Genomic DNA, 19,863 nt, shown 5'->3' with positions numbered 1-19,863 from the left:
AATATCACTGTAGTTCTGAACAGGGAAACAGTTCTTCCTTCTGTCCTTCTGAACTGCAGATTACATAGCTATGTAACATATTTCATTCCAGCTTAGGTTAAAGAGGGGACAAAGAAGAGCTGCTCCTCTTATCTTTGTTTGAACATGAGCCCATACAATCTTCCAAATATCTCAAAATGAACTGTCAAAAGGCTACCAAAAATAGCATCTAATGCGAGGAATGGTTGTGGCATAATGGCATCATTGTGTCTGCCGTGAGTCTCACTTTATTGGGCGTGGAGCCTGTTTTAAATGCAATGCAAAGATAACAAGTGGCTACGTAAGATAAGGTACCTTGTTATCTTAGTGATCATTTTTGTTGTTACGTCATCCTTTAGAAATATGACATACCTGCTGTAATATCATTTGATTGTATTATATTATCTAGGTATCTATTACCAAGTAATCGCTAGCAGTAGCAATTTTTATATCATCAGTTGTCTCAGTGAAAGCAGTTATGAAGAGAATCTTTTCAATAAGTTGTCAGGGAAAGTCCATTAAATCACAACAGTATTTTTTTTTTCCCAAGCAGATTTGACATTGTATTGTTGTTGCATGAATACATGATGAAGTAGTAAGACATTTGGATTCTTCGGTCATTAATATGCCATGAACCTCAATTATAGCCTACCTTGTTATAAGTTATTCAAGATGCGTCAGTGTTGGCGGTTGAGAGTCACCGATAGTTTGTATTGTGTGACCTGCTTACTGCTGCTGCTGCTATTTGCCAGACTGCAGCAGCCATCTTGACAAAACTATGAGGATGGAAGCAGTTTCCATGGCAACTCCACGTTGCAGAATAACCCCCCCCCCAACAAGCCCCAGCCCCAGCCCCATCCCCAACAAACTCCCCACCGCCTGCACCACCACCACAGCAGCCTCACACGGCGCATCCTCATTACAATACAGGGCCATCTTTTCCATTCATGCCTTTCTCTGTCATCCTCCCCGTCGTAAGTCTCTACCTGGAGCAACCACGTTGACCTATCCCTCGCTCCCCCCCTACACCTAAACTGTCAGGGAGAGAGATTTAGCACCCGTTGAGCTTATGCTTGAGCTAATTGATTTGTTTTTCAAATACCTCTTTCGGGCACTTTTAAGTGGAAGTTGTTTTTTGTTTTGTTTTTTATTCTTCTCTACGCACAGCCTGTGTTATTATGTATTCAAATACACCCGTGAAGTGCCCTGACCTCAACCCCCGTGCCACCACCTGACTCCAACCGAATAACCGTATTACCAGAAGAAGCGGGACTCCCCTGTTGATTGCGCACACCCATCTCCCTGCCTTCCCCTACACCCTCCTATTTCCCTGCTGTCATAGAGTCTACGTAGTACTTAGCAATTTTCCCTTTTTACAGTTAAAGGGAATATAACATGAAACAGGCCGTGAAACTGTTAAAGCACTGCACAGTGGGTTTTGTTTGATTGCTTTATTCGGTGGTATATCCCTTTTGTCTTTACACTCCAATAGTTATTTGAGCCCTAATAAATCATAGCTCAAAGGTATTAAAACAAAAAAACAAAAAAAAACTGCATCCTTTGTCCTTTTAAGGGGAACCGGGTGTTATCTAAGGAAGCCAAACCCCTTTGCACCAGACAGACTGTGTCCCTCAGTCAGTTCCTGAGATTTCATCTCTTTTGCATATTCCCTGCCCCCTCCACGCGCTATTGGGCTCCTCAACTCCTCCCACCAAGCCATCTGACCAATACCGCGTGCAGGCCGCTCCCCTGATCTCCTCCTTTCCCTTCCCTTCTTCCTCACTGTCCCCTTCTTCTCCCAGACAGACCCTGCCCTTTCCTTTCTGTCGCCTGGCCCGTGGATTCTGTCGTAGGGGCTCGGGGAAACTGACAATGGGAAGATTTCTCTGCGGCGTGCAATGCTGACACTCCACTTCCTCCTGCTGGGAATTCATGTGAGTACAATCCTGCCATTCACTTCTCCATTTCACGGTAACGTATTCCTGCTTTCTCACCTTGTTGGTGCCTTTATCTGGAGTCCTCGATGATACAATGACTGAGATGGGAGCGGATGAATAATTTACTACTCCATCCCGACCAGCATCTGTGCATTGGTAAATCACAGAGGGGCCTTACCTATTAACCATGGTGTCCTTTCCTGTTGTGATATACTCAGTTTTTTTTTTTTTTTTTTCTGTGTTTTTATTTTATTTTTATCATTCTTCAGTCATGGAAAACAAAGAGTAAAAGCATTTTTACTCCGGCCTCGTTGAAGAGCAACTGTTGCATTAAAACACTCTACTGCTTCCCCAACCAGCCCACACACTTCACCATTTTAGCTCGGAGGCAGCCCCGGCTGCCGCTCTGTAGCAGGTGGGCATCTCTGCTGCAGTCTGAGGGCTGGGCTCTGTGATCAAGCATACGTGCTCTTTTGTTTCCAAGGATTAGTGACCTTTCATCGGTTTTCTAAATCTGAATTTGTATGGGGTATACTGCTGGGAAGCAGCATGTGTGAGTCACATGTGAATCAGCGCGTTTACTCTGTGTGTTGCATTGTACTGCAGCACAGGCAGCGGCGGCAGCAGCAGCAGCAGCAGCAGCCAATGCATCATTTTTACACCTCTGGCCTAGACCGTGAGCAGACGGTTAAGAGGTTCCCCACTGATTGGTCTTTTGTTCTTGAAGATGGCTCATCTTTGTGTAAAATTCACCTTAAAAGGTCACGTGTTTGATTAGTTCAGCTGATGGCAAGGTTTGGCAGGTTTTGCTCTGCTGGCTGCCTGCACTGGGTCACGGGGAGGTTGCAGACGGCCCTGGATGCTGAACCTGAGGGCACGTACTTAGCAGGGGTTACATGTCTGTATTAGGGCTTCGGGGCGCCGCTCAGTTTGTGTTCATGGGCTCTGTGTTCTTTAAGTAGTCAGGGCCGGCAGCACAGGGCAAGAAAAGTGTGGTACAGACGAGGTGCTATGTTGGTCGTACAGTACTAGTCCACAATGAATTGTTTCAAGGCATCTTTTGTAAATGAACTAATGTGTAGGTGTGTACGTGTAGTCTGCCAGGAACAGAGCTCATATTTTGGCTTGGAAGTGACCAGTAAGACCTTTTTGAATACTAATTCGATCAAAGGCCGACATGTGGCAGTAACGTAGATGTAGCATGGACCCTTCTTGTCAAAATCAGTTCCCTCTGCAAATGACAAGATAAGCAGATTGATTAATGGGTTGTGAATAGAAAGACTGATCAAGATAAATTGATCCTGATCCTTCATATTCAGTGATTTAATGACTTCATCTCAGGTTTTATCACCCGCGTGTAAATGGGTCCTATGACAGTGAATTTTACTGGTGTTATTCTCTTAACCTCTGCATTTAAATCAAATGGTAGAAACCAAATTTAATCAGATTCAGTTTCAGCTAAAATAATTTATCTGGCCCCTCCTTTAAATTTAAAATTTATTGTCTCATTAAACGGACTCAATAAAGTACATAAGTTTGGATCTTTATACCACCCTCATGACCTTAATTACTTCCCACCATAAGGTCTGTAGAAAACCACATTTCCCATGCAGGGCAATATAGACTGAACTGATCCTTCATAGGTTCCGATATGAACTCTATCGCTGTGTACCGGAACAAAGGCAATCATGTTAAGTAATTTGATACAAGCTTTTACTTTTCTTGATTTTTCTACTATCACCTCCTCGAGAAAGATTGTTCACGGCACATTTGCAGACCAGGATAGCATATGCATATTGACCAGTATTGATTGTATTCCGCTCATTATACTGTGTTGACTGTAGCTCTACACTCAAGGTTGATCAAAGCTAATCATCAGACTCTGCCATTTGCCCCCCTTTTAAGATGGATTTTCCTGGCTAGGCCATTTTCGTTAAAGTCAGCACTTTCACCAGTTGAGGGCATCTTCTTCTAAGTTCTTGGGCATCATAATTATATCGCAGCCCTTCGAAAAAGGATGAAGTCACACCAGACGTGACACAATGGATACAATAAATATTAGATGAGACTTCAGGAGGCAGCAGAGCAGTATTTCTCAGTCCAAATTTTACATCAATAAGTTCAGGAAAAAGTATCATGATCCTTGCACAGAGGGGTACAGGGATGATGAGTTATTCCATCCGTAAAACTTCCGCAACTGCACTTAAATGCCATCCGTATTTTTAATGAAATACAGTATATTTTTTTAATGTCTCTGAGTATTTGGCAGTATAGAAAGATAAGCTGAGCACAGGTGACGCAGGGCGTCCGGGAACGACAAATGACAGACATTTTTAAAGGTTAAGGTTTATCCTGTTTAACATGTTACGGCATTGAACACAACGCAGGCTTGGCTAATTCAGTGAAAGTCAGCACGATGTAACACAACATCCCCGTTATTCGAATGTTACAATTCTCACACATATTTTATAGATACAGCACAGTTCATCCAACTAAGCATTTGTGTTGCTCAACAAACTGTCATGCCAAAGTCACATCCAGCTCGTCGTACATTCTAAACATTTACTTGTCGTGTTGTAAGGTCATTTACGTTTTGTTTTAAAAGTTGCCACACCACTAATTCTTCGCAGTGCCCACTGCCCATTGGTGATCCAGTCGTCAAGCAAAACATCGCCGCTGTATTTGAACAGGACAACATGTACGAGACATTATGTGACCATCTGAGTTGCCATATGAGACACCACAGTCCCGCTGTAGCTCTTACCGCAGGTGGACAAGGGTCGCGGGCAGCAGCCTGTGCCTTTGCACTGATCGTCCTCTTATAACATCTGCAGTGCACGTTGTGCCTGCAGACACACTGCTGGCACGCCGCATTGTCTCCTGTCAGCCTTGGTGATCGTGGGCACATAGGGAGAGACACACATGTCTCCCGACGCCCTTTTTGTGTCAGTGTTGATTTTAAAAACTCTGCTTGACTATCGTACTTGACATGATGTGGTCACTTTCTCTCATCTTCTCTGCTTTAGTTGTCAGATCTTATCAGTCATACGTCTGCACCGAAAAAAAGATATAAGACGACTACAGTGTTTGTTCTTAGAGGTACAGTAACTAATTGCACTTCACAATTAGTGTCAAATTCTGCACTTTGTTAATGTTACCAATGTACAGGCTTGTTCGGCAGATTTTAGTCTGGCAAATATTTATGCAAATGTATTCCTATGCACTCAGACTCAGAAAGTAAGGCGAGCATAAAATATAAATGCAAACACTGAGCCCAGTTATGGATACGATGACCTCCAGGACAATATTATTGCATGACACAAACAGCGGTTTAAATTGAGTTGTGTCTTTAATGTTGAGTTGCTGTTGTTCTCAAAAGCCTTATACATTATGTCCACATTATGTCTGTTGTTCTTTCGTTATGTGAAACCCAACGTCCGCGGCTATGACCGTTCTGACAGAGACTGATGCGTCGAGACAGGCTCCTTCATCTGATGCAGTGAAGTGTGAGGGAAGCTTGTTAGTTTGAGGAGTGGAGGTTTTTTTGTGTTGTACGAGTAATGATTGATGAGTCATCGTAGAGCCAGGCACCTTCGCTGGCCCCTCAGCAGCCCCTTAACACTCTCCAAAGCACAGAAATGTACTTTGAGAGATTTGATTCTCTCGGTGTCTCATTTTCAGGTCTTCATCAGCCTTGTTGTTCTAAACAGAACAAGGGGGCATCTTGGGATTGTTATTGCCAGTACTAATGGGTCGATGCCATCAGTCATGCTTGACCTGTGACTGACTTAGATTCCATCAGATATTGCTGCAAATTGAGATAAGGATCCCAAGTATTCATTGATGTACTGTGTAGTGAGACCAAAAAAAACAAACCCAAAAAAATCTTAAATGCTTTTGAATAAATAATGTGAAAAGTTAAATCTCAAGCAGATAAAATATTTGCAGCAGTGCAGAGGATATGTGACATCTACAGTAATGTGGAAAGCAGTTCACGTGTTTTTTTTGTTTTTTTAATGTCATTATGAACAGTAATGAGTCCCTGTGGTAAGTCTCAGTTACACTCTACGTGCTACATTAAAACGTAAGAAAACTCTATCAGAAACGGTGAGTTTATTCAAAATTAGATCTAGCCTAGCTCTGCACAGGCCGAGCGTACACAGGAGCAATTATTGCATGATGACACATGTGCGGGGGCACGAACACAACAGACGTGGATGGAAACATGAACTACAGTCTGTATTTACACACAATCATCGAGGGCCAACACTTCCTACTTCAGGTCTGAACTTTCACCCGTGTTTACTGTTCCAGCACACAGATAAACTGTTGGAGAAACTCTTCAGTGTTCAGTCTATTGGCCTGATGCCCTCTCTGCTGTGGTGACACGTAATGCAGTCGAAATATCTCTGGGCAGCAACAGAATGGCAAAGGACTTCTTCTAAATAATGGTGTATATAATATAATATAACTGTTTTTATATAAAACTTGTAAACAGATGATACTGAAAGAGAGTGAAAATACTAGATTCAGCTGAAGGTTCTTGCCTCGTACTCAAACAGGGGGAGAGGAAGTGAAGTGAAAAATACTTTTTATGGGCCTTGAAGTGCAAACATCCTGGAATCTTGAATAGTCATAGCTAGGGAATGATATTAACAATCTACAAATTCCAGTCTGCTTAAAGGACCAGTTTACGTCTTATCCTTTGCCATTTATTGGCTTTCGGTGAAATCATATCACGATAATATAATACTAGCAGATATGTAATGGAAATGTGGATAACTATGGAACACAGTTAATTGCTTTGAACATCAGTTTGATGATTGTATATGTGATTTATCATGCATTTTTTTTGTATCATGATATGTAGAGATATCAGACAATATCCTTAATAATATTTTAATAATGATTTCACTAACCAATGATTATACCCAGCCCTGATATATGTTTTATATGCCAAGTTTTCAAGAGCTTTGCCAGTGAGGTGTCTGTTACCACCCCAGTACAACAGAGTGAACGGAATTGAATTTGATGTGGTCAAAGCATAGAAACATTACATTTGAAAAAACATTATCTCTCTAGAACCATGTCCCATTTAGTCAAGGTAACCCACAGGTGGTGTTGTGAACAGTTTACATTAGGAACTATTTTCTATCCGAAGTTTAAAAAACAAATAGTGGGTTGTATCTTTTGGATTTGTTTTTATGAGCTGACCCCATAAATAAAATACATATTTAAATTCATATTAAATAGTTTTTTTTTTGGCTCCAAACTGATTTTTAACTAGCCGAAATTAAACAAGTCATATTCGATATGCTTTTTGGTAATCAGAAGCCTTTTAAAGGAATAGCCTGACTTACACAAGAGGTCGTATTTTGTGGGGTCTCTCCACAGAATCTTATGTAATAGGTCTCATAAATAATTAAAAACAACCGTGGGTGAGAGAAGAATATCATCTATTCAGTCTGACAATTTTTGCTTGACTCTAAGTGGAGCATTTTCTCATCCACAAAAGAAAACATCACTCATTCCATCCATTAGTCACAAGCAAAAAAATTTTTATTTCACCCTACAAAATAGAGAAATGTACTGGACTAGTGGGCATGAGTCATTACTTTTTTGTATTATGGAGGACAAAAAAGCCTTAGAGTGATGATTTGCAGAAAGCATGACAGCCCGCTAGTCCAAGTAAACCACTCGCAACTACAAAAACAAGCAGCACCATATGGGAGAGGGGAAGAGCTGGGCATGGCTACCTTCCCTTGTCCAGCAGACGAAATCCAAGCAGGTTAAACTGAGATCAATGTTTTCTCTGAATGTGAGCTCATGTTAATGAAATCCAGTTAAACTATTCATATTAGAAGTTAGTTTAGCCCGCAAACGACTCATCTCCAGTATGGATTACCACTTTATAGTCTGGTCTAGGAACAGGCAGTGACTGTCAGTGCTTCGCTTGTGGTAAAAGCCTTCACGTTCATGTGCGTTAATGCGAGGCGTTTGCTTTAACTCAGATGCGTGTCGATTGGGCATGATGGTGTCATCAGCGTCCAGGAGACGCTGTAATCCAGATGGCAGACAGGGCCTGACCCTGCGGGAGGATGTTAAGCCACTTAACTGTAATGCAAGGTGAGAGTGGCGAGAGATGCCTTGCAGTCGAACAGCTGAATCTAAACGCTCACGTTCTGTAGATTTTCCTGCCGGCGTCACGTTCCAGGGTGACAGATACAGCGCAGAGAGAGAAAAACGCTGTTGCACACTGACTTGGATAATTGACCTCATCTGTGTGAAGTGCTGAACATGCAGTTCCTGTGACAAAGCCTTGAAGAGGATATCTGGTCACATGCTGCCTCATTCATTACAGCATACTGCAGATTTAGGTCTCTAGTCTGTACTCTACTGTCACCGTTATTGTATGCATGATATTTCTGTCAGAGCTATTTTTAATATTTCAACTCATGGATTACTTCTGTTATTTTGAGATTTATCAGTCTCTTAGGACGGTTTTGCTGTATGTATTTTTGGAATAACAGAGAACTGAACTTTAAACCATCTGCAGTTATTTCATTGATGTTTTTTTTTTATTATTATTCTCTGCTTTCTTTTGCTTTTTGCTCATATTATGCATCTTTTTCTAAGCACACGCACAGCTAGCAAGGGCCGCTGTCAGGGAGAGACTGCCTTTAAAGAAAGATCCTCTTTCTATGGTGAGGCGAGTGGGAGGAACTGAGCTGAGGAGGGCTGCTGAGGGAACAGACAGGCAGGGAGGAAGGGAAGCAAAGGCGGGGAGGGGGCTGTTGGAGCCATAAAGGCAGCAGCCAGCCAGCCGAGAAGGGAGGAGCCTGAGGGCTTTGGCTCCTCAAGCTTCTTCCTGATGTCACCGTTCAGCTGCTGCAATTCAGTGTCCATGTGAAGGGGAAGACAGCCCAGCGAGGGGAGGGCTTTTGAGGGGAGAAAAGGGGAGGGGAAAGGCAGAGAGGGTCAGGAAAAGGGCTGTTGGTGTGGACAGTGAAAGGGCTCGGCAGAGCCCCTTAGTCAGTAGGGCCTTGTAATCGCTTGGAAAGTAGCAACAATGGGGCATGCGTGCCTGAGAAAATCCCCATCTGCGAGACGTCTGTGGCTGAGATAAGGCCCGCTGATGCAATGAGTGCTTTTATGTGGCTAAGAGAAGGAGAGGACAGTAGAAAGAAGGGAAAGGGGTGAAGGGAGGGGACAAGATGTGGGGTGGTAAGCTGTGAGCAAAGCTGGAATGCCATTGTCAGAGCTCGCCGCTCTGTGTTGCATAGGGGGACAGCTGCCTCTGAGGCCTGCTAGCTCATGTGAGACAGGCAAGCCAGCTCACCGTAAATTTTTTTCCCCCCATCTCCCTATAGACAGACAGACAGACAGGTGGTGCCTGAACTCAGCCAGCTGGAGTCGAGGGAAGGAACTAGGAGGAATTCGGGGAGTGGCATTTTAAAGCTTCCTCTTTCCTCTCCTTAATCTCAAAGAAAAGGGGCCTAGCTATATTTGTCAAGGCGCTGTTCAGAGCTGAAAGACAGAGTGGGAGGCTTTAGCCCTTGGAGCTAGATGACGCGCAGGCCTGATAGTTTACCCCATCCCAGGTCGGACTGAGAAGGCAGTTGTGGCTTAAAAAAAAAAAGTAAAGTAAAGTAGAGATTGCAAACCCTGCTGGTGGATCAGTGGATTCAAAGCTGTGGGGAGGCTGAAGAATTGCACAGCCACGGGGCTGTGACGCATAAAGAGTTGATGGGTGAGTTGAAATTGCTTTCTAAGAAAAGGTTAGTGTCTGTTTCTTTAAGAGTAGTTAGATCTAGATGATGGCTCTTAACTGGGTTATTAACAATTGCAGTTATGTAACATTTAAACTAACAGAGAGTTCTTCTCAGTTGAGTGAATCTGTCCCAATTTTTTTATTATATTTCATCAATAACTGAACAATGATGTTTTACAGTTAATGATGTACTATAATCTGATCCACAAGACTGTTTTTGGGATAAAGATAGGATCTGTTCTCGTTTCAAGTTTGCTCTTAGGTTTGTTTCTTTGTAGATAAATCAAGTCAAATATGACAGTTGTGAAATCTACAGTTGAAGTTGTTATATTCCGCGGTTCTCAGGCTCAAACTGATTTATCTAACATTTTTACTTAATGCATCTTGTGTCTTTGTGGTTCATCTAAAGCTATAAATATAAATAGATAGAAATATCCCCTGGTTTTTATATTCCTTCTTCAGGAAGAGATTTTCACCATGCTGCGGAGGACGTAGCTTCCAGTGTTTCCTTTGAGTTTCGTTTGTTGGAGTCATTATGAAGAAACTGAGCATTCGTGACCATACATTAAATTGTCCACATCCTAAAACCACAATCGGGCAGGATGTTACAAAGAAAATAGGAAGAAAAAAGAGAAAACAGCTGTGTGTGGGCCTAGTTTCCTAGTCAACCAATGTAAAATCCACAGTTTTTACAGAGCAATATATTCCAGTTTTTAGGGTCAGACACTTATTGGATTTATTAGCTTTTTGTTTGAAACAATAAATTAACTGCCTCTCAACGAGTTTTTTTTTTTTTTTTTTTACAGTAATTGAACAGGTCATTGCTTTTCATGACACAGACACGATGACACAGACTTTGTCAGACATCAACCTTCAGTAGAATCTAGATGAAGTGGACGGAGAGCTTTCATTCAAGGGGCACAGTGCAGACTCAAGGTTATGAGAGGAGGCTGCATCACAGATGTGGATGGTGAAAACAAGAGCAGCATCTGAAATGAAGTGAAAACTATGAGGAACCATTGGCTAATGACATGCTCTCTACAATGCTGAGACAAAAGGTGTGTTAGAGGGCAGAAGTTCTCTGGGAGAAAACCTGAACAAACACAAACACTTAATCGTTTCTGATTTTGTGCAGCTGAACTGAAGAAAAAATATTTCATGTTAATGTTACAATATAAAAAAAGTTGACCACCAAACCTGACCAATGGCTGAAATGCTATCGCTACATGAAATACCGATTGATGCTGTTTTGTGAGCAGTATTTATTGACCACATTAAAGCAGCGTGCCTGTGCCTTTGGTGTTCATGTAATCCTTTATGTGCTTATTTACAATATGACAGATGCACAACATGCCATTGGCATGCTGCGATAATCTGTGCTTGACCCAGTGATACAGTTTCATGTAACAGCAACTCTGCCATCTGAGCGGAGAGCCAGCAGGCATCCACTCATAAAACGGAGGATGGGGAAATGTTGTCGGGAATGAAACAGAAGACGCGTTTAAGCGCTTTTCGTTAACAGCATAGTCATATACACACATTTTGTACTTCTAACGCCACCGCAAACACAGACACGTTGGCTCCAAGACTGCATAGTTGTCTTGGCTGGGAGTTCTGCCCTGCAGTGTTAATCACATGTGTTCATTTTTCTTCCACTGCATTAGCTCGATTAGGATTTTCACTTAAAAAGTCAAACAACCTCTGGCTATTCGAGTGTTTGTGAAAAAAAAAAGAGGACTTGGATGACGTTTTATTATGTTAGCAGCATTATGACTCATTTCTTCCTTGTGCTCGTGCTGAGGGCAAGCGAATACTCCCTCTTTACCGGGTTTGAATGTTTCCTCAAAGCTTTGTTGACCTTTCTCCTGTTTCTTCCACCCTGTGTGTGCAGGTTAAGTGGTCCCCGTGCCCCCTTTGAATGTCCGTCACTATGGCTAAGCGCGAGACCGGCAACACCAGCCCTGTGGTCAGGCAGATAGACAAGCAGTTCCTGGTCTGCAGCATCTGTTTGGACCATTATCACAACCCCAAGGTCCTGCCCTGCCTGCACACCTTCTGTGAGAAGTAAGCTATTAATCAGTCCATCAAGCTTTATTTGTACAGCTATTTTCATAAAGTAAAGTTCAGGTGACTGACAATTAATAACAGTGATATGACAGTTGGAAGATCAACAGTAAGGCAATGGTAGACAATGAAAGAGAGAGATAATATGAAATGAAAATCTAATAAGAGCCACAAGACATTTTTAAGCAAAATTCAAAGATTTTTTTTAGGACAATATGTGCTAGAATTTGTGCTTCCACAATAATGCTTAATTCAGAAGCTGAGCTCAAAAGAATAGATATATATAAATAGTTTAGTGCATTATATTGTTTTTTTTTGTATTCCCTCTTCTCGCAGTAAGTTCTCTAACTGGGTCGCATTAATGGGATGTTAAAAGAAGTTATGTGTAATGGCCTAAAATCACGCCACTTACACCAGCTGTTTTCTCATCACTGTGGCTTCTGCATGATGTAAGGCACCAGCGACTCTGAACTTGACCGCAGGGAAACAGACAGCAGTCTTTATGGCACAGCGTTGTTGGCAGCAAGCACTGATTTCCACAGCTTCACTTTGCAGTTATTTGAATAATTTGGTGCTCCTTAGTGTCTAGTAAAAACTGTGAGGACCAGAATGTCATTGTCCTCTAAGCAAGACTAAAAGAAAAGTTTTGCAGCTTCAGCACTCAAATTTATTTCTCTGTACATGTTGTCTCCGTGTAGATGTCTACAGAACTACATCCCTCCCCAGTCTTTGACGCTGTCCTGCCCAGTATGCCGACAGACTTCTATCTTGCCAGAGAAGGGTGTGGCAGCCCTGCAGAACAATTTTTTCATCACAAACCTAATGGAGGTGCTACAGCGAGACCCAGAGTGCAGCCGACCTGAGGCCGGCAATGTCCTTGAGTCGGCCAGTGCAGCTACAGCCTGTCAGCCCCTCTCTTGCCCCAACCATGAGGGCAAGGTAAGTTAAAACAAAAGGACAACGGGTGTTTATATAGTAGGTGAAATCTATCAGATATCAACCACCAAGCTCCTGAAAACACTCTAGATCTCATATTAAATCTTTTTTTTTTTCTGAGGTGTTGAAATTTACAAGCAAATGTACTCACAGAAATATGATGTTCGGTTGTCTCTCGCTCCACTGCACCATCTGCAGGTGATGGAGTTCTACTGCGAGTCATGTGAAACAGCCATGTGTCTGGAGTGTACAGAGGGAGAACACAGGGAGCACGTGACGGTTCCTCTGAGGGATGTGCTCGAACAGCACAAGTCGGCGCTTAAAAATCAGCTGGACACCGTGCGCAACAGGTACAATTTTCAGTGCTTTAATCCATTATGGATTATGTCAGTGTTTTGGAAAGGTTTTGGAAGTACTGCAAAGAGTTGTGTTTTGTCTTTGCTTTCCTCTGGCAGACTACCTCAGTTGACTGCTGCCATTGAGCTTGTGAATGAAATCTCCAAGCAGCTTACGGAGCGGAAAAATGAGGCAGTGACTGAAATCAGTAACACTTTTGACGAGCTGGAGAAGGCCTTACACCAGCGCAAAACTGCTCTCATTACTGAGGTGGAAAACATCTGCAGTACTAAGCAGAAGGTCAGAGATCTTTACAATTTTGTTCTTTTAATGGTACAATTTGCAGTAATATTCAACGTTTTAGTACAAGCACCACTCACTGTCTGCTTCTGCATCTTTGGGCCTTTTTTAGGTGCTTCAAGCGCAGCTGACCTCTTTGCTTCAGGGCAAGGAAAACATTCAAAGCAGCTGCAACTTCACGGAGCAGGCCCTGAGCCATGGCAGCGCCACTGAGGTCCTGTTGGTCAGGAAGCAAATGGGTGAGCGGGTCAGTGCGCTGGCGCGACACAGCTTTCCTGAGCATCCTCACGAAAACGGACATCTGGAGTGCCAGGTAGAGACGGATGGACTGAGGCGCTCCATCCAGAACCTGGGAGTCCTGATCACAACAGGGGCCGTGGGCCACACTAGCGTCGCCACCGGCGAAGGCCTGCGGCATGCGCTGGTCGGCCAGCACACCACCGTCACGGTCACTACTAAAGATAAGGATGGAGAACTGGTGAAGACCGGTAATGCCGCCCTAAGGGCAGAGATCGTCTCTGCAGATGGAGTGTGCACCGAAGCTGAGGTGGTGGACAACAAAAACGGCACCTATGAGGTTGGATATATCATCCGCTCGGAGGGAGAATACACCTACTCTTTGCTGCTCTATGAACAGCCTGTGAGGGGGAGTCCGTTCCGTTTGCGTGCCGTCAAGCCGTCAGATGTCCTGCAGTCACCAGACGATGTGAAGAGAAGAGTGAAGTCCCCCAGCGGAGGAGGAGGTCACGTTCGACAGAAGGCTGTGCGCAGGCCCTCCAGCATGTACAGCACCACCAAGAAAAAGGAAAACCCGATAGAGGATGAGCTGATCTACAGAGTGGGTGGGTGCATGACTGGCTACTTCTGCTGTTAATTATGGCAACCGCTGACTGAGCTGCATAATGTTTTTCACCAAAGCACACGCTCACTCCTAGCTCTGGATGATTAGAGTACCTGGTGGTGCCGAGTGTTCAGTTTTCGACCCCCTCCGCGGCCCAAAACGGTTCCCTCTCTTTCCTCAGTCTGTTCACACTGTACAAATGCCAAGTAAAAGCTAAAATTTTAAGGGAGATATTTTAAGTGAAGCTTAGCAGAACTAAACATGCGTGGCTCTGAAACACCCTAATGTCTCGTTGATATGACAGGAACAAGAGGGCGAGATAAAGGAGAATTCACTAACCTACAAGGCATCTCGACCTCCAGTAACGGACGGATTGTGGTGGCAGACAGCAACAACCAGTGCATACAGGTCAGTGTCTGTTACTCTCTCGAGCTGCAATAAAGATGTACTGAATCACTCCACTGTTTAGTCGGTGGACTCATTTGAATTTTCCCCCTGTCTAGGTATTCTCAAATGATGGCCAGTTTAAGATGAGGTTTGGCGTCAGAGGGCGTTCACCAGGGCAGCTGCAGCGCCCCACAGGGGTCACAGTGGACATGAATGGGGACATCATCGTAGCTGACTACGACAACAGATGGATTAGCATCTTCTCTTCGGACGGCAAGTTCAAGGTGAACGATCTCAGCCAGGCAGAACGCAGCGTTGGCACTGTACAAATTCGACTGACTGACCAAACTGTCCCTTTTTGCTGTCACAGAACAAAATTGGTGCTGGGAGACTGATGGGACCGAAAGGCGTGGCCGTGGATAAGAATGGACATATCATCACTGTGGACAATAAGGCCTGCTGTGTCTTCATCTTCCAATCAAATGGGAAGCTGGTGACCAAGTTCGGGGCCAGAGGAACATCAGACAGACACTTTGCAGGTACTGCGTGCTGCTATAAGTCACCTACAGTATGATCTTCTCATTAATGATATCTCTTGTAGGAGAAGACTGAGATGCACACCGAGTGATGCTTCCTGTGTCAGGGCATGTGGTCGGGCCAGATTTACAGATTTTATTTATGTTTGCTACTTTGCAGGAATGTTAATTTGTAAAAATGGTATTTATTGAGTTATCAGCATGTTTCACAGCCTTTGTTTTAGAGCCTAACTAGTGTATGCATGTGTAGCTGCTTGTTTATTTATGGATGTCAACGCACAGTTAATGATTCTTTACCGTTGCACCGATAATCCTAAACTGTAAACAAACAGCTGATCATCACTGTACACGACAGGGCTGCAAACGGGCAAAAATGAATTATGCACACTAATGCATGAAAGAGATATGATGGTTGTCCCCCTGGCTTTGCCTCTCACTCAGATTTTAAGGCGGCAAAAATAACTGTTAATAGGATTTGCTTTTATGTCTGGAATCCCGCATTGAAATGGCTTCAGTTGTTGTGCGGACAACAGTGTTTCAGTTGAAACTCACCCGTTCTTTCAGTTTCATTTCTCACTTGGACCTTTTCTTTTCTTTTAGAAAAAAGTGGTGCAAACATTGCACTGGAACAAAAGCTTAGTAAATCTGGCCCTGTTTTCAGTAAGTAATTAATTCACTGTGAGTGTGAAGTGATTAAAATAAATATTTGTTCTTTTACATGTTGATGCATCAGCTCTATCATGTCTCACGTATTGTCCCACGTCAACTCTCAGATTTCTCGTTGTGACCAGTGTGTGTTTTGTTTTCAAAGTCCAAAAATAGTGTGGAATTTCCTCTCATCTGTTGTAAAGCAGTGGATGACCCATCTGTCCTTTTCCCCTCTCTGTCTCCTCTGCTGCTTCCAGGTCCTCACTTTGTGGCCGTAAATAACAAAAATGAAATAGTGGTAACAGACTTCCATAACCATTCAGTCAAGGTAGGGTGTCCTGCAAGTATGTGTGCACATTCTTCGCCGTAGTAAATCTGCATTGGAAGTATTGTGAATAAATGGCTTCCAGGAAAAACATCTATATTTGAATCAATATAACTTGCCAAAGTTATCGCCCCCAGTTTCTTGATTTTGTGTGCCTACCTTTTTTTTTTTTTTTTTAAACTACACTAATCTGAATGAAGTACTGGGGGTACTTATAAATGGTTATGGCTGCCATTCTTTCTTCCCATTCTTTTTCTTCCACAGTGATGTTGCATGTCTTTCCGGGGAGCCTATTTAAAAAAACAAAACAAAAAAAAAAAACCTACACGTAAACAGATCAGAAAACATGAAATTTGTCTAATTAAAAGGTCAACAGCTTTTGTACCTGACTGGCTGTGTTGTTTTCTATTAAATTTTTTTGCAATATGCTTATTATCTTATTTTCCTTAACACATTTAATTAGGTGTGGAAGCTGAGTGTCATTCTCCCCTTCTCCTGTTGAATCTCTCTGCAGGTGTACAATGCAGATGGGGAGTTCCTGTTTAAGTTCGGCTCCCATGGAGAGGGGAACGGACAGTTCAATGCCCCGACGGGCGTGGCTGTAGATGCCAACGGAAATATTATTGTTGCTGATTGGGGTAACAGTCGGATCCAGGTCAGCACGAGAAAAGTACACGTCATTGAACGCAGAGAGCGAATTTGTAAGCACATCACTCACTTGCCCAACCTGTCCCTCCATTCTGTGTTACCAACCAGGTGTTCGACAGCTCAGGGTCCTTCCTGTCCTACATCAACACATCAGCCGACCCCCTTTATGGCCCCCAGGGCCTGGCCCTCACATCTGACGGTCATGTGGCGGTGGCAGACTCTGGAAACCACTGCTTCAAGGTCTACCGCTACCTGCAGTAGAGACCCGAGGCGGCCATCTTCACCACTGTAAGCACTGACAACGACAGAACCAATGTATTCAACGGGGTGCAGTGACCTTTCCAGTACAGCCTTTTGATGTGCACATCAGCTGATCTCCCGGATATAATGAAGTGTCTGAACCTGAGTTTACTCGTTATGATGTGTATTGAAGGTTGATTTTAAAGTTGGGTGATGTAGCGTCCATCGGACAAGTAATGGACAGAAAGCTATAGACTGGTTTTAGAGAAGGTGCAAAAGCATTTTTGTGTGTTGTACACTGTTGATGGTATTATTACGCCACACTTTCTGTGAGACCGGACAGGGTAGGTAATAGATTGAAGTATTTAATGAGCCATAATTTGTCCAAATGCATGAAGTTTTATTTTATCTTAATGCCTAGGCAACAACGCAGTGTACCCATAAGTTGCTTTTCTCATGAACTAGTTAACGCTTACAGTGAAATGAACAGCACTCCGCTTCTTCTAGCAATGAAATGTCAAATTTCTCATTTTCCGACATCTCACAGAAAAGTGTCACCACCATCTGTGCATTGATTTGCTGTATGTACTGTATATACATAAATGTATATTGTGTATATTTGATCACTCAGTATGTTTTGTGCTTTGATTTTTGAAACACACAGCCTTTTGGCTATTCACAGAGCAGCAGTCAAAGATTCCAGGATTTTAAACGTGTGTATGGCAGCTGTTTAAAAAGTGTGCTTTTGAAACATACCCAGCACATGCTTAAAAGAAGACGTGTGTCATATTTATTGCTAATGTAAGCAGCACAATAATCATTTTTGTTAATATCTGTTGTTTTAAAGGGAAAAAAAAAATGGAAAAAATGCTAATTTATTTTATTTTATACACTAGTCCAGCATTTACAAATTATTTTTCTAAATTGATGGGTTTTTTTTTTCGTTTTTTTCTCTTTGGAGCTTCACACTTTATCCCGCTCCCTTGAAGGGAAATTCCACCTTAAAGCAGAATTCAATATCCCCCTACATCCGGAAAAATTTAGATCAGTGTTCGTGCACATGAGCAGGTCTTTTCCAAAGCTGCAAACCCATCTTTATTTTCATTTGGGATGTGATCAAGAGAAGGAAGTTTTCTAAGTTTCTCTGTTGAGGATGCTTGGCTAAAGATTTGGGTTCATGGAATGATCGTTTTGCCTTTAACAATTAAAGAGCTTTATTCATTGAAGTGCTAACAGATCCAAACCAGAAGTAATACACACATCTCAGGAAATCCATCCAAATTAGATCGCCATATCATTGGAACAACTTTAAATACTTGATGGCATCATAGATTTTGAGTGAGACATTGGGAGCTTTGTGGGAAAACTGTTATTCATGCATGTGTTGTCTGGATCCAAGATCACAAAAATGATTGGGATGGAATATGAATTCTGTTTTACCATTTTTGTTTGTTTGTTCTGCCTGTTTGGCTTGTTTTGCTTTCACATAGGAAACAGTTACAAAAGTATTAAATTATAATTTATTAGATAACCTTTGCCAGCAAATTCATCCACGCTTCGCGTTAGAATAAACTCGCCTACGATTCTGCCTGCACCACATCAACATAATGACTCCCTTGGAAAAAACTGTACCAGTAGAGCTGTTCCTGCTCTTGCTCCCCCCAGTGTTCATTCTGTGTAATGTCATAAGAAAGCCTAGTGCCAGGGCAGAAGAGAGAGACCTGGTGCAGTAAGAAGGCAGCTTCCTGGTCTGATGAACGTAATCGCCCGCAGCACTGTGCTCAACACCCAAACGCCAACAGTCATCCTCCCCGGATTCTCTGAGCTACAGGATATGACCTGTTTTAACCAGTTACGTCAACCGGGAAGCTGCTGTTTTTTTCTAGCACCTGATCTGCTGTTTGACTTGTTGCCAAACAGGAGCCCAGACATCAAGAGTCAAAGGTCAACCTTTCTGAGATGTGTCTGAAGCATTTTACCCTACGCTGTTTGTGTCACGCCAATACAAACAGTTTTGTTTTCTCTATGAATATGCACTGGTATTAAAAGCACATGGTTTACTGAGTTTTTGTATATGTATGGGACTACTCATTATGCTTGACTTGCACTGAGGGGATCTTGTTTTTTTGTTGTTTTTTTTTAATGTAATTTAGGACAATAAACTTAATCACCGAAGGGTGGTACTGAGGAAGTGATGAGCTAAGTAGGCATAATGGGTCCACATTTGTGTGTACAAATTTAGATTTCATAATCCTTAAATGAATAATGAGAGCCGTCTCTAAACATTTGTAGTAGTTAAGTGTAATATTATTTCCGGCCTTTTGTCGCTCTTCTCAAAAGTCCTTAAATTTTGCATTTGACAAAAAAAAAACAAAAGGAATGTTGCTCATTTGGATCAATAGGTATTCAGAGTTCTATATATGGCTGCATTTGAGTTTGAGCATTTTTAGCAAACAATTTAAGGAAAAGGTTTAGTGACCAGTAAAGGAGCTGATAGATTAGTTTAAGGAACATTTTCCGGTGGCGTTGCCCAACTTCAAGTTGAAATGTTATGTTTCATCAAACAACAAAATTTCATATGGTTTTCTTGAAAAATTATTTATTTGCAGACCACATTGTGCTTCTGGTTTATGTTACAAATACGTACAGCACATAGAGTATGCATTTTTAACAATAACCATTCCCAAAACATCCAAATGGTATATTCATAGGTAATACTTATGTATGTACATACATACATGTGCATAAAAAGCTCAGAATGCACTCGAAGTATTAGGATGGGGGAAAAAAAAGAACCACAGAACATTGATACAGTGTTAAACCTAAATTAGCAAGCAGATTGTGCACTGAAAAAAAAAAAAAAAAAACTTACTCGG

The 19,863-nt window shown here is 42.4% G+C and overlaps 1 protein-coding gene across 6 annotated transcripts; it reads left to right on the top strand.

The window, feature by feature from the left end:
* The first annotated feature begins 1,808 nt into the window (after positions 1-1,808).
* Positions 1,809-19,189, top strand: LOC120791885 (tripartite motif-containing protein 3-like). Of its 6 annotated transcripts, none has more exons than XM_040130700.1 (14): positions 1,809-1,952; positions 10,533-10,784; positions 11,618-11,790; positions 12,489-12,729; positions 12,925-13,076; positions 13,182-13,362; positions 13,475-14,204; positions 14,508-14,611; positions 14,707-14,874; positions 14,961-15,129; positions 15,727-15,786; positions 16,032-16,102; positions 16,614-16,754; positions 16,856-19,189. In XM_040130700.1, exons 3-14 carry the CDS (start codon positions 11,645-11,647, stop codon positions 17,006-17,008), a joined length of 2,316 nt encoding a protein of 771 aa, XP_039986634.1. In that variant the 5' UTR covers positions 1,809-1,952; positions 10,533-10,784; positions 11,618-11,644; the 3' UTR covers positions 17,009-19,189. The 6 variants fall into 6 exon arrangements, with proteins under 6 accessions (XP_039986634.1, XP_039986632.1, XP_039986637.1 ...); XM_040130701.1 differs by lacking the exon at positions 1,809-1,952 and adding an exon at positions 8,917-9,705 and having other exon boundaries at positions 10,566-10,784; XM_040130699.1 differs by lacking the exon at positions 1,809-1,952 and adding an exon at positions 8,917-9,705.
* The last annotated feature ends 674 nt before the right edge of the window (positions 19,190-19,863 follow it).

Source organism: Xiphias gladius, chromosome 7 (genome assembly GCF_016859285.1).
Source record: "Xiphias gladius isolate SHS-SW01 ecotype Sanya breed wild chromosome 7, ASM1685928v1, whole genome shotgun sequence".
NCBI lineage: Eukaryota > Metazoa > Chordata > Actinopteri > Istiophoriformes > Xiphiidae > Xiphias > Xiphias gladius.
Note: the sequence above shows the minus strand (reverse complement) of the source record. Positions and strands in the feature narration are given on the sequence as shown.

Bases quoted from the DNA above. Each gene is read 5' to 3' on its own strand.
- LOC120791885 (XM_040130698.1), top strand. From the start codon at position 11,645: ATGTCCGTCACTATGGCTAAGCGCGAGACCGGCAACACCAGCCCTGTG. The intron at 15,130-15,726 runs GTACTGCGTGCT...CTTTTCTTTTAG, and splicing joins ATCAGACAGACACTTTGCAG to AAAAAAGTGGTGCAAACATT. The intron at 15,787-16,031 runs GTAAGTAATTAA...TGCTGCTTCCAG, and splicing joins TAAATCTGGCCCTGTTTTCA to GTCCTCACTTTGTGGCCGTA.